The sequence below is a fragment of the Callorhinus ursinus genome, unplaced genomic scaffold (genome assembly GCF_003265705.2).
Source record: "Callorhinus ursinus isolate GAN/ISIS: 27379988/994484 unplaced genomic scaffold, GSC_fseal_2.0 scaffold30, whole genome shotgun sequence".
NCBI classification, from domain to species: Eukaryota; Metazoa; Chordata; class Mammalia; order Carnivora; family Otariidae; genus Callorhinus; species Callorhinus ursinus.
Genome location: NW_027397092.1, coordinates 16,506,761 through 16,520,961, shown reverse-complemented (window position 1 = coordinate 16,520,961; position 14,201 = coordinate 16,506,761). Strand labels below are relative to the sequence as shown.

The window sequence follows — 14,201 nt, the reverse complement described above, 5'->3', positions numbered from 1 at the left end:
GGATCCATACCCGAGTTCCACTTTCTGCAGGGAAAGTCCTCTTCGAATTCTGTTCTCTCTGCAGGTTGGTAGGGGCTCCCTGGACCTGGGCTCCCTGATTCCTTTCCCCACACCTTTCACGTCATGGCCCTGGAGCCCTCTCGCATAACACAGATGCAAGCTGGGCTCTCCCAGGCTCCTGAGACCTGAATGAGCAGGTTCAAACTCATCTTTGCCCACGTGCGAGTCCAAAGCCTTTGCCAAGGTGGCTGCACATCCCCAAGGGCCTTGGGTTTGCATGACCACTGCTGGGTCCCTGCTCCCGCTGTGTGGTTCATCCTGACGTTCTACCAGAGCTGCTCCTATTCTGCACAGAATGCAGAACGCAGCCCTTTCTGTGGAGTCCTGGCCACACAGCAAAGCTGACCGGCTACACCGATCTCTCTGCGGCAGAAGCATGGAGTCTTGTGACCACCCCACTGTGGGGGATTTTCCTCTTCACTCCAACCTTGTGCCATCTTGCCAGGTCCTCCTTCCTCCTCACCCAATTCCAGTTCAATTCTAATACAGAGCAATTTCGGGAGCCCTTTTGCGACCTCAATTCATTGTTCACCGAGGGACCCACGATCTCAGCTCTCCACCCCCCTCTATCGGCTGTTCCAGGTATTTCCCCAAGGATTCCTACTAACGCGGAATTCTGGAACTGGCTGCAAGGCTGCCATTGAAGCCCTTGTACCCACAGTGGCTCTTTGAGTTTACGGTGCTTAAAACACATCAGGAAAACAAATGAAGCCTGGCTGAAGGAAGTTAAGCTCTGTTGACTGTCCCCTGGCAGAGGCAGAGTTTTCTGGGGCTTTGACGTGCCCCAACACCGCCCTCTGGTGGCTGACAGAAGTTAAGAACTGACTGTCGGATGTCGGAGTCCAAATCACCAGGCTTCCCAAACTCATCCTCCCGGCAGCCAGCCCATCCACCAGCTGAGGCCAGAGCCAAGTCTTCGGAATGAGTTCTGTCTTCCGCAAAGGAGCCGTTAATTTCTGGGTGTCTACCCAGTTGACTCTCGGGAGTGGGCTGAGTCCAGTCAAGGAGAGAAGTCAGGTGGGACTCTGAGCTTGGAAGGTGTGGAGGACCTAGAGAGCACCCATCTTTGGTTTCAAGTCCTTCTCTTGACCACTCAGTGCCTCACAGCTTCTTCCTCCCCACGCTAAACATTTTCCCAGTGGGTGGCAAGAACAAACCCAGGGGATGAGGGTGACTCTGCCCAATGTTTTGGGACCAAATGCATGACAGAATTAGAATTGTGCCAAAATGTCACTTTTAATCACCTCGTTCCTCAGGCCTATATCAGCATTAGCGCTGGGGCGAGGGGCCCTCTTACTCATCCCTCAGATCCTAGCATGGTGCTGGCAATGCATAAATATCAGACGGAGGAATGAATGAATGTAATCAGTGTGACTCGTTCATTCCCTCCTGCCTTCTCACCCTGCTCCCAGACCGCAGCAGGCTATGAGTCTGCAAACAGCTTCCCAATCAACTACCTCCTCTATTCTCCCACTTCCAGCCCCCATGTGACAATTTCTCTGGTTCCTCTCTGGCCTTGGTCCCAAATCTCTGCTCTTGTTGTCGGAGCACTGGGCTAGGTAGGAGTCAGGAGTCCCAGCTCTGCCATCAATGAGCTCTTTGAGTCTCTCATGGCCCCGTCCGTGAACTGGAATGGGGCTCTCTCTTGGGCCCAGGAAGTAAGTGGGATGGGAAGGTACCCAGCCTTACTTAGGATTGTAGTGTCCTGACCCAGAGTTGCCGGTCTTTCTCGCTCTCTTTTCAGCATCAAAAGTGTTACATGCATGATGTAATACATATCTATATGTATGATATAAGACAAAAATCCTCCCAGAGGTATCCTCTGTCAGATGGGGACATGTTATTTTATAGCCTTGATGTCATTCAGTCCTCACACCAACCCTGCCAGGTGGGGCACTTTTATTATCCGTGTTTCATCGATGCTCAGAACAGTGAGGATTAGAGAGGCCAAGGAACTTGCTCAAGGTCACGCAGTTTGTGAATGGTAGGTTGGGGTACACCATGAGGACAAAAGATTCAGTGCTGGGAGAGCACTGGGAAGAGAGCGGAAAGTTTCTTCAAATGCTCAGCCTTATCATGAGCTGGCTGTGTGTTTTCGGTCATGCCGGTTGTGCCTACAAAAGTTAAACAGTGCTAATGGTAACCAGCCATAGGAGGCTTTCTCAGTGGGGTGAAGGGAGTTCCAGCTTTGGACCCCACAGCTACCATTCATATAAGCCTGGGTTACAAAACTGCCCATTTTTTGTCACTGGATCCTGTGTTCCTCGAGGGCAACTTTATGAGATATAATTAACATAGGAGAAACTGGACCCACGGTGTACAACTTATTAAGTTTGGAATATGTATGCATCCGTGAAACCATCACCATGATCAAGATAGTGAACAGATCAATCAGCCCTCCTCACCTCCTCACCCTCAGGCAATCACAGATTGGTTTTCTGTCACTATAGATCATTTTGCATTTTCTAGAATTTTATAAAAATGGGATCATACTCGGCCTGGTTTCTTTGACTCAGTAGAATTATTTCGAGATTTACCCATACTGTTGCCATGCATCAATAGCGTATTCCTTGTGTGACCTATTTTATTTTTAAATTAACATACAGTGAAAATAACAACTTGGGTAAACAGTTCCATGATTTTAGGTTTGTGTAACCACCACCACAATCCAGATACAGAATAAAAACTCTCTGGTGCTATCCCTTGGGCCTCTGGAGGCTACTGATCTAATCTCCATCAACATAGTTTTGTCTTTCTGAGAGTGTTGGATTAATGGAATCAGGCAGTAGGTAGCTTTTTGAGACTGGCTGCTTTTACTCAGCATAATGACTTAGAAATTCATTCAAATTGTGTTGTGTTCCTTACTTTTGTTTTTTTCTGAGTTTTCATTGCATGGATGTATGAGTCTGTTTATTCATTCACTCATTGAATATTTGAGTTGCTTTCAGTATTTGACAATTCAACAGAGCTGCTATAAGTATTCGTTTAACATACATCTTCATTTCTCTAGGATAAATACCTAGGAGCAGGGTTGCTGCGTCCTATAGTAAGTGGATGTTTGACTATAAGAGACTGCCGAATTATTTTCCAAAGTGGTGTATCATTTTGTATGTTTATCTGCTGTGTACGAGAATTGAACTGCTTTATCTCCCCACCAGCACTTGGTTTTGCCACTATTTTCTAGTTTAACCATTCTCCTAGACATGGAGTGGTATCTCATCGTAGTTTTCATTTGCACTTGCCTAATGGCTAATGATGTCAAAACATTTGCATTTGGTGTAATTATTGATATATTATGGCTTAGGTCTACCATTTCACTTTTTGTTCTCTGTTTATTCTCTTGTTTCTCATTTCTTTGTTTTCTGTTTTCAGCCTTCTGAGTTCTTTATATATTTTAGATATATCCTTTATCCAATATAGGATTAAAAAATATTTTATTTATTTATTTAAGAGAGAGAGCACGAGCAGGGGAAGGGGCAAAGGGAGAGGGAGAAGCAGACTCCCCGCTGAGCGGGGAGCCTGCCGTGAGCTCTATCCCAGGACCCTGAGATCATGACCCAAGCCGAAGGCAGACGCTTAACCTGAGCCACCCACATGTCCCTATTCAATACAGGCTTTACAAATACTTTGAAGTCTCTGGCTTGACTGTCCATTTTCTTGATGATGTCTCTTCTGAAAAGCAGTTTTACATTTTGAAGCCTAGTTTGTTAACTTTTCATTTATGGATTGTGCTTTTGGGGTCATAACTAAGAAATCTTTGCTTAATCCAAGGTAACAAAGATATTCCTCTATGTTTGCTTCTAAACATTTTATAGCTTTAGCCCTTACATGTAGATCTTTTATCCATTTTGAGTTAATTTTTGTGTGTGATGTGAGGCAAGTGTATAAATTCTTCATTTTGCACAAGGATATTTACTTGTCCCAACACCATTTGTAGAAAATACAACTGAATTACCTTGGCACCTTGACTGAAAATGAATCAACTACTGGGGTGCCTGTGAGGTGCAGGTGGTTAGACATCCGACTCTTGGTTTTGTTTCAGGTCCTGATCTCAGGATCATGAGATCGAACCCCGAGTCGGGCTCCAAGCTTAGACTCTCAGACAGGTGTGCTTGAGACTCCCTCTCCCTTTGCCCTTCCATCCCCACTCTCTCTCTTTCTCTCAAATAAATAAATAAATCCTTTAAAAAAAAGACAGAATGAATTGACTATGAATGTAAGTGTTTATTGTGATACTCTCAATTCTGATATGTATGTGTGTGTGGCAGTACCACACTGTTTTGATTATTGTAACAGTAGAGTAAGTTTTTATTTTTATTATTTTATATTTTTTATTGAGTTATATTTGAAATACAACATTGTGTACATTTAAGGTGTATATATAAGTTTGATACATTTATATTGCAATATGATTGTTGTAACAGCATTAGCCAGCACGTCTATCTATTAATGTTTGTAATACAGTTTTGGTATTTATAACCACTGTACTGTATAATACGACTCCAGGACTTATTTATGTACTAGCTGCAAATTTGTAACTTAAACAATACCTCTCCCATTTCCCCCATGCTCCAACCCCTGGTAACCACCATGTCACTCTCTGCTTTTACAATTTCAGTTTTTTTGGATTCCACATGTAAGAGATGCCATACAGTATTTGTTTTTCTCTGACTTACTGAGCATGATGTCCTCAAGGTCCACCCATGTTGTTGCAAATGGCAGAATTTCCTTTTTTTTTTCTCATGGCTGAATAGGACTCCATTGTATATATACGCTACATCTTCTTTATCCATTCAACTGTTGACAGACACTTAGGTTGTTTCTGTATCCTGGCTACTGTGAATAATGCTGCGATGAACATGGGGTTGCAGATATCTTTTGGACATCCTGTATTTATTCCCTTTGGATGTATATGCAGAAGTGGGATTGCTGGATCACATGGTAGTTCTATTTTTAATTTTTTGAGGAACCTCCATATTGTTCTCAATTGCAGTCGAGCCAGTTTAAAATCCCACCAACAAACAAGGGTTCCCTTTTCTCTATGTCCTCCCCAACACTTGTTCTCTTGTCTTCTTGAGGATCATCACTTTGACAGGTGCCAGGCGATATCTCGTCATGATTCTTATTTGCATTTCCCAGATGATTAGTGATGTTGAACACCTTTTCATGTACCTGTTGGCCATTTAAATGTCGTCTTCGGGGAAATGTCTATCTAGTTCCTCTGCCTGTTTTTAATTGGAGTTTTTGTTATTATTGAATTCTATGAGTTCTTTAATAAATTTTGGATATTAACCCCTTATGCAATATGTAGTATGCAAAAATTTTCTCCCATCCTGTAGGATGCCTTGTCATTTTGTTGATTGTTTCTCTTGCTGTGCAGAAGATTTAAGTTTGATGTGGTCCCACCTTTTATTTTTTCTTTTGTTGCTTTTGCTTTTGGTGTCATATCCAAAGAAACATGGCGAAGGCCAATGTTGAGGAGATTGTTTCCTATGCTTTCTTCTAGTCTTATGGCTTCATGTCTTATGTTTGAGTCTTTGATGCACGTTGAGTTAATTTCTGTGAGTGGTGTTAGGTAGGAATCCAGTTTCATTTTTCTGCATGCGGTTATCCAGTTTATCATTACCATTTGTTGAAGAGACTATCCTTTCCCCACTGGATGTTCCTGGCTCCCTTATCAAATATTAGGTGACTCTAGATGTAGGTGTTTAATTCTGGGCTTTCTATTCTGTTCTGTTGATCCATGTGTTTATTTTTATGCCAATACCATCCTGTTTTCATTACTGTAGACTTGCAGTATAGTTGGAAATCAGGAAATGTGATGCCTCCACTTAGGAGAATTTTGTTTTTCTTTCTCATGATTGCTTTGTCTACTTGGGATATTTTGTGGTTCCATATAAATTTTAGGATTGTTTTTCTACTTTTGTGAAAATGCCCTTGGAATTTTGATAGGGATTGCACTGAATCTATAGATGGCTTTGGGTAGCATGGACATTTTAACAATATTCAGTCTTCCATCTGTGAACACGGGATGCCTTTGTGTCTTCTCTGATTTCTTTCAGCAAAGTCTTGTGTCTTTTGTTATACCGATCTTTTTTTTTTTTTTTTTAAGATTTTACTTATTTGACAGAGAGAGAGAGTGCTCAAGCAGGGGGAGCGGGAGAGGGAGAAGCAGGCTCCCCACTGAGCAGGGAGCCCAACAGGGGCTTGATCCCAGAAAGCTGGGATCATGACCTGAGCCGAAGGCAGACGCTTAACTGACTGAGCCACCCAGGTGCCCCTATTATACAGATATTTCACATCCTTTGTTAACTTGTTCCTATTTTGTTTTTGATACTATTTATTTTTTTCAAATGTTTCAGTATATAGAAAAGCAACTGACTTCTGTGTATTGATTTTATATCCTGTAACTTTACTGAATTCATTGATTAGATCCAAAAGTTTTTCTGTCAAGTTTTTTGGATTTTTCAATATATGAAATCGTATCATCAACAAACAGTAATAATTTTATGTCTTTCTTCCCTACTTGGATCCCTTTTATTTCTTTGTCTTGCCTGATTATTTTAGCTAGGACTTCCAGTACCATATTTAACAAGAGTGGTGAGAGTGGACACTCTTGCTTATTCTGACGTTAGAGGGAAAGCTTTCCATTTTTCCCTGTTAAGTATCATGGTCTTGTCATATATGGCCTTATTATGTTTAGGTGTGTTCCTCCTATGTACCCAACAATCTATTGAGAGTTTTCATCATGAAAGTATGTTGCATTTAGTCAAACACCTTTTCTGCATCTATTGATTTGATCATATGATTTTTATCTTTCATTCTATTAATGTGGTGTATCACATTTATTGGTGTGTGTATGTTGGGCCATCCTTGCATCTCAGGGATAAATCCCACTTGGTCAAGGTGTATAATCCTTTTAATGAATTCTTAAATTCAGTTTTCTAATATTTCATTGAGAATTTTTACATCTATTTTCATCAGGGGTACAGTTTTCCTTTCTCGCAGTGTCCTTATCTGGGTTTGGTATCAGGGTAACGATGGCCTCATAGGATGAGTTTGGGAGTGTTCCCTCCTCTTTAATTTTTTTGGAAAAGTTTGAGGATTGGCATTAATTTTTCCTTAAATGTTTGGTAGAATTTGCCCATGAAGCCATCTGGTCCTGGCGTTCTCTGTGTTGGAAGGTTTGTTTTTGATTACTGATTCAACCCCCTCACTCACTACCGGTTTGTTCAGACTTGCTATTTCTTTCTGGCTCAGTCTTGATAGGTTGTATGATTCTAGGAAATTACCCATTTCTTCTCGGTTATCTAATTTGTTGGCATATAATTGTTCAAAATAGTCTCTTATGATGCCCTGTATTTCTGTGGTGTCACTTATTATTTCTCTTTCATTTCTGATTTTATGTATTTAAGTCTTCTCTACTTTTTTCTCAGTCTTGCTAGGGGTTTGTCCCTTGTGTTTATCTTTTCATAAAACCAGCTTTTTGTTTTGTTGATTACTGCTGTTGTTCTTCTGGTCTCTATTTCATTTATTTCCACACTGACCTTTATTATTTCCTTTCTTCTACTAACGTTGGGCTTAGTTTGCTTTTCTTTTTCTAGTTCCTGGAGGTGTGAAGGTTTTTAAATTTCTATCTTTTTAATCTTTGTGATCTTTCTAATTTCTTTATATGTGCATTTAAAGCTCTATACTGCCTTCTCAGAGCTGCTTTAACAATGGGGCCCCTTGGTGGCTCAATCCATTGAGCATCGACTCTTGGTTTCAGCTCAGATCATGGTCTCAGGGTCATGAGATCAGCCCTGCATTAAGGTCCACACTCAGCCGGGAGTCTGCTTGTGATTCCCTCCCCCTGCCTCTCCCCACCTCTCTAAAACAAATAAATAAATCTCTAAAAAAGAAAGAAAGAAAAAGAAAGAAAGAAAGAAAGAAAGAAAGAAAGAAAGAAAGAAAGAAAGAAAGAAAGAAAGAAAGAAAGAACTGCTTTTACAGCATGCCATAGGTTTTGGTAAGTTGTGTTTCTATTTTCATTTGCTTTGAGATATTCTTGGACTTCCCTTTTGATTTCTTCTTTGGCCCACTGGTTATTCAGAAGTGTATTTGGCTTTTACATATCTGTGTAGATTTTCCAGCTTTCCTTCCATTGTTGATTTCTGGTGTCACACCATTGAGGTCAGAAAAGATCCTTGGTATGACTTCAATCTTCTTGAATTTGCTAAGACTTGTCTTGTGTCCTATCACATGATCTATCCTTGAGGAAGTTCCGTGTACTTGAAAGGACAGGTCAAAACAACCACAATTCCTTGAGAATAGGCCCATTCTGCTCCCTTTTGTACTAAGAACCTATACTGGGAATGCAAGCTGTTGTCTTCAAGGCTCTCACCAAACTGGAGAAAGGGGAATGGGGCATGGGTGGTTAAAACATCACAAAGTTTTACCAAGATTCAGGTAGGGTTTTTTTCCCCTTGATTAAACATTTCCCTAGTGTTGCTATAAACTTTTAATTAGTTTCTAGAGTTATAATAAAGCTGATTCTGACAGTTTTTGCCACTGTATTTCCTGCTTTTGTGTAAGGATGGGCTTTTGGAATTCCCAACTTGCCCATTTTTTGCTGACGGTACTCCTAGACCATTTACATTTTACATAATTATTGATGTAACTGAACTTATGTCTACTATTTTATTATTTGTTTCTTTGTTCACCATCCCTCCATTTCCTCTTTTCTGCATGTTTGGGTTATTTGAACATTTTTTTTAGTATTCCATTTAAATGCATCTTTGTCTTTCTCTGACTGACTTATTTCTATTGTGTTTATAACTATCTTTTTTTAAGTGGTTGCTCTACAGATTATAATATAATTATTTACCTTTTCAGATCTGCTTAGGATAGGCACTTTATCATTTTTTTTAAAAGATTTTATTTATTTGATAGAGAGCGACACAGCGAGAGAGGGAACACAAGCAGGGGGAGAGGCAGAGGGAGAGGGAGAAGCAGGCTTCCTGCGGAGCAGGGAGCGCGATGTGGGGCTCGATCCCAGGACCCTGGGATCATGACCTGAGCCAAAGGCAGACGCTTAACCATCTGAGCCACCCAGGCACCCGGTCTTTTACCCATTTTGAATTTACTTTTGTATATGGTGTAAGAAAGTAGTCCAGTTTCATTCTTCTGCATGTTGCTGTCCAGTTTTCCCAGCACCATTGTTTGAAGAGACTGTCTTTTTTCCATTGGGTATTCTTTCCTGCTTTGTCAAAGATTAGTTAACCATAAAGTTGTGGGTCAATTTCTCGGTTTTCTGTTCTGTTCCATTGGTCTATGTGTCTGTTTTTGTGCCAATACCATACTGTCTTGATGATATAGCTTTGTCATATAGCTTGAAGTCTGGAATTGTGATGCCTCCAGCTTTTCTTTTTCAAGGCTGCTTTGGCTATTCAGGGTCTTTTGTGGTTCCATACAAATTTTAGGATTGTTTGTCCTAGCTCTGTGAAAAATGCTGGTGGTATTTTGATAGGGATTGCCTTGAATGTGTACATTGCCTTGGGTAGCATAGACATTTTAACAATGTTTGTTCTTCCAATCCTTGAGCATGGAATGTTTTCCCTTTTCTTGGTATCTTCTTCAATTCTCTTCGTAAGTGTTCTATAGTTTTCAGAGTACAGATCTTTTACCTCCTTGGTTAGGATTATTCCTAGCTATTTTACAGTTTTTGGTGCAGCTGTAAATGGGATCGATTCCTTGATTTCTTTTTCAGCTGCTTCATTATTGATGTATAGAAATGCAACAGATTTTTGTATGTTGATTTTATATCCTGCAACTTTGCTGAATTCATGTATTAGTTCTAGCAATTTTTTGGTGGTCTTTCAGGTTTTCCACAAAGAGTATCATGTCATCTGCAAATAGTGAAATGGAGCTAGACGGTGTTATGCTACGCGAAATAAGTCAGTCAGAGAAAGACAAATACCATATGATCTCACTCATACATGGAATTTAAGAAACAAAACAGATGAACATATGGGAAGGGGAAAAAGAAAAAGAAGGAGAGAGGGAAACAAGCTATAAGTGACCCTTAATGATAGAGAACAAACTGAGGGTTGATGGAGAGAGGTGGGTGGGGGATGGGCTAGATGGGTGATGGGCGTTAAGGAGGGCACTTGTGATGATGAGCACTGGTGTTGTATGTAAATGATGAGTCTGACTTCTACTCCCAAAACCAATATTGCACTGTATGTTAACTAACTAGAATTTAAATAAAAATTTGAAGGAAAAAAAATGCACTACCCTATAATGTATCTCTTTTTCTGCAATATATATTATCTGTTGTATTATCTATATTTTATATTGCATATATATTACTATATATCACAATTATACATCATTTTTCTTCCTGTGATGATATGAGATAATAAAATGCCTATGTGATAAGATAAAGTGAGCTGAATGATATAGGCACTGTAATGTAGCTTTAGGCTACCACTGACCTTCTGACGATATATCAGGAGGACCATCTGCTTCTGGACCACACTAGACCGCAGGCACCTGAAAACACAGAAAGCGAAACTGCAGATAAGAGGTGACTACTACATTCTATACGTAAGCCCATTTTCGGATATATGTTCAATATATAATTTGCAAATATTTTCTCCCATTCTGTAGCCACCACATTTCCTTCCGCTCTGTTTGGCTTCCCCTCCGAACTCTGCCTGGGTTCCGTCCCCTGTTCTTTCTACTGATGCCGCCACCACCCTGGTTGATGTCTCCTGGATCATCCCCCCGACTCTGCCCTGCCCTATGGTCTTGCTTCCACTTGTAGAAAGACTTAGACTGGACAATAGTCCAGTCTGCAAACAGCAGCTAGTGAGCATTTAAAAAGGACATTGGATCCTTTTCCCCCCCATGTACCACATCCTTCAAAGGCCCTCCATACCTTTCGCAGTAAGCCCAAGCCCCTGACAGCGGGCCCAAGATGGCCCACATCATCTGACCCCTGTTGATCTTACCGTTTCCCTCTTCTATCATTGTCCTCCTTACCCAGCATGCTGCAGCCACAGTGATGTTTTCCCCCGAAACACTGAGCTTGTGCTTATCCCCAGGCCTTCACATCAGCTCCTCCCTCTGCCTCGAGGGCTCTTTGCCCTGTTCTGCGCATTGCTACCCCTTCCATCATTTACAAAGTTAAAATGTCATTGCGTTAGTGGTGCCCGGGTAGTGCAGTTGGTTAAGCGTCCGACCCTTGATTTCGGGTCAGGTCGTGATCTCATGGTCATGGAATCGAGCCCCGCCTGGGGCTCCACACTCGGCATGGAGTCTGCTTGGGATTCTCCCTCTCCCTCTGCCCCTCCTCCTCCTGCGCTCATTCTATCTCTCTCTGAAATAAATAAATCTTTAAAAGGACATGTCACTGCTTTAGACAGACATTCCTTGAACACCAAATCTAAAGTACCTACCTCCATAATCTCTGTGACACCATACTATTTTATTTCTCTGCAGAATAGTTATCACCATATGATATTTTCCCCACTGTTAGCCTGCTTTCACTAGAATATGAGTTTCATGATAGCAGAAACTTTGTCTTGTTTGCTTCTATATCCCTAGTGTCTAGACCCGTGCCTAGCACGTCCCGTAGGGTCAATAAATTCTCACTGAATGTCTGCACCATGGCATCTACCTCTGTACCTGACAGCTGGCCATATTGCAAATGTTTGCTGTCTGAATTTGTCAAGTAACCCATCGCCATGGCACCAACGGTCAAAAAGCATCCCTGAGCAGAGGGAGAGGAAAGATACACATGCAGGAAAATGACAAGAGAAAGTTTGCAGAGAAGCCTAAAAGAGAAGATCAATTCCTCTAGAAGTATTTTGGGAACTTTGTGACAGAGTTGCCATGTTTCCGGCTCTGGCGTGGGCTCCCACCCAGGACCAGCCTTACCTTGGTTGTGGGGGCTGTTAGGCCCACACAGGATGCTCATGAAGCAATGTTGCAGTGGCAGGCGCAGCCTGAAAGCTTCCACAAGGCCTGCTTATCAATGAAATTAGACTCTAACTTCATCTGTTGTTACTCTTCTCCTGTCTTCCTGGTGTCTGCAACTTGATTTTCCCATCCCACCATCCTTAGGCTGGTGGGTCAGCCGTCCCATGAACCAGTGACAGCTCTTTGCTCCCACCCTCCCTCGGGCCATAGGCACCAGGCCTGGTGACTGAGCGTGGCATCTAGGGGAGCATGGGTGGTTCCAGTTTCTTCTCACCCCTCCCTGAGAGCCTGGTAGGTGAGTGGTCTGAGGAGACTCTGTGAAGAGCTGACACTGTTCTGGTGAATCAAGACGGCTGCTACGGCCACTCCTGGGGCTCAGTGAGGAGCAGCTTTCTTGAGCACTGGGCCCTGTCTGAATCCCAAGAGAACAGCAGACACCTACCCTGTCTTGGCCTGGGAGAGAAGTTTCCCCGGAGTCAAGACCCCTGCCTGGACTCCCAGGAGTCAGGTGAAGAAGCCTCAGACTTCTATGCAACCAAGAGTCATGACGTAAACAAATTCCCATAAGCTGCTTATCTGAGGTGGGGACTCCAGATGCCAGGGCCATGGGTGGGCAGGGCTCACTGGGGAAAGCCACCCTCTTTTTTTGTGTGTGTGGCAGAAACTTCTGGGAAGTGGCCAGTGTGGCCCTGTTTGTGGACTTCCCAGCTCAGAGGCTGCACAGGGTCCTCTCACTCCTCTGTCAACTGGACATGTCACCCTGCACTCCAACCTGGTCCCTATGTCCTGAGGCCCCAGCCTGGCACTCAGGAGGGAGTGAGTCCAGAGGAGGCTGAATCAGAGGAACCAAGCGGCTGCTCGCGGGCTCTCTCTGATTTTGTTCTGTTGATGCGTCACCTTCATTCCAGCCTGGACTGGATAGTTGAGGCAGGAACTCTGTCAGGGGATGATGACTCTTCCTCTTTTTAGAGAGCCCAGGGCACTGCCCTCTCACAGGCGTATTGCAGGGCCCTCAGTCCCAGGACAAATCCTCTGTGGGGCCCAGAGCGTTTGTTCTGGGGGAGTCTGAGGGGCTGCCAGGGTCCCCCTGGGGAGACATGTGCTCAGTACAGGACACGGGCCTTCCTGGGCCATGATGCCAGGGTGGGGGTGGGGGGGGAGGGTGGATACATGACAGGGCCCTTGCTTTCTGGCCTCCTTCAGTAGGCATCTTAGAAAATGCCATCTCTGTCTTTGCTTGGGTCCCTGCTCTCTGGCACCCGCTCAAAGGCAACTGACCAGGAAGCAGGGGCTTTGTTTACCAGGTGGCACCTGCCTATCTGCCCTAGCCAAAGTCCGTCCTCAATTCCTGACCCCACCCTTTTTAAACCTGCACTGACCCTTCACCTTTTTTTCTCCCAGGGACCCCTCCACCCTCTTCCAAAAGCAGGAGAAGGGGGAGTCTCCCTGTTAGCCAGCAGGGGGCACTGCTGCCACAGGGTCAGAGCTCCCAGGGGCGAGGACTTAGGGGAGTGGAACCACTCACTAATCCCCTGGGAACACAGGTGGACCTCAGGGCGGACTCTGGTCCTGCTGGACAAGAGAAGGATGATGGTTTGATAGACACACCCATCCAGCAGTGGAGGCACCCCTATCCAGCCTCCCCTGCGTGTTGCGCCCGCACACCCAGGGTGCAAAGGGCAGGACCCAGGAGTCTTGGATATACTGTTTCAGGTTCTAGCTATGGGCAATGGTGACTGGGCATTCCTGGGGCAGGCTGGGACATTTTCAACCTCCTGCCCTACTCTTTTCAGCTCAACACCTTCAGCTCCCCAAACTCATAATCTAGACAAAGCCAAGGCCCAGAGTCTGGCCTTGGCCCCAAATACAGGCATACAAACTGTGTTAGCAGAGTGGGGGCCTCTCTATTCTTTTCCCAGAATGGGGAATTATGGAGGGGCATCAGAAGGGTCCTGCTTCGGGGCACGTGGGGGGCTCAGTCAGTTAAGTGTCTACTTTTGGCTCAGGTCATGATCCCCGGGTCCTGGGATGGAGCCCCCACATCGGGCTCCCTGCTCAGCGGGGAGTCTGCTTCTCCCTCTGCCTCTGTCCCAACCCCTGCTCGTGCTCTCTCGCTCTCTCAAATAAATAAGTAAAATCTTAAAAAAAGGAGGAGGAGGAGGAGGAGGAGGAGGAGG

At 43.7% G+C, this 14,201-nt stretch overlaps 1 protein-coding gene across 3 annotated transcripts in view; it reads right to left on the bottom strand.

Annotated features, from left to right (window-relative positions):
- RAD50 (RAD50 double strand break repair protein) overlaps window positions 1-14,201 on the bottom strand; it is a 142,160-nt gene that overhangs the window by 118,124 nt on the left and 9,835 nt on the right. For all 3 annotated transcript variants that reach the window (XM_073878644.1, XM_073878645.1, XM_073878647.1), the window contains one exon: window positions 10,536-10,593. In XM_073878644.1, the coding sequence (XP_073734745.1) occupies window positions 10,536-10,593 (58 nt within the window). The remainder of the gene's footprint in view (window positions 1-10,535; window positions 10,594-14,201) is intronic.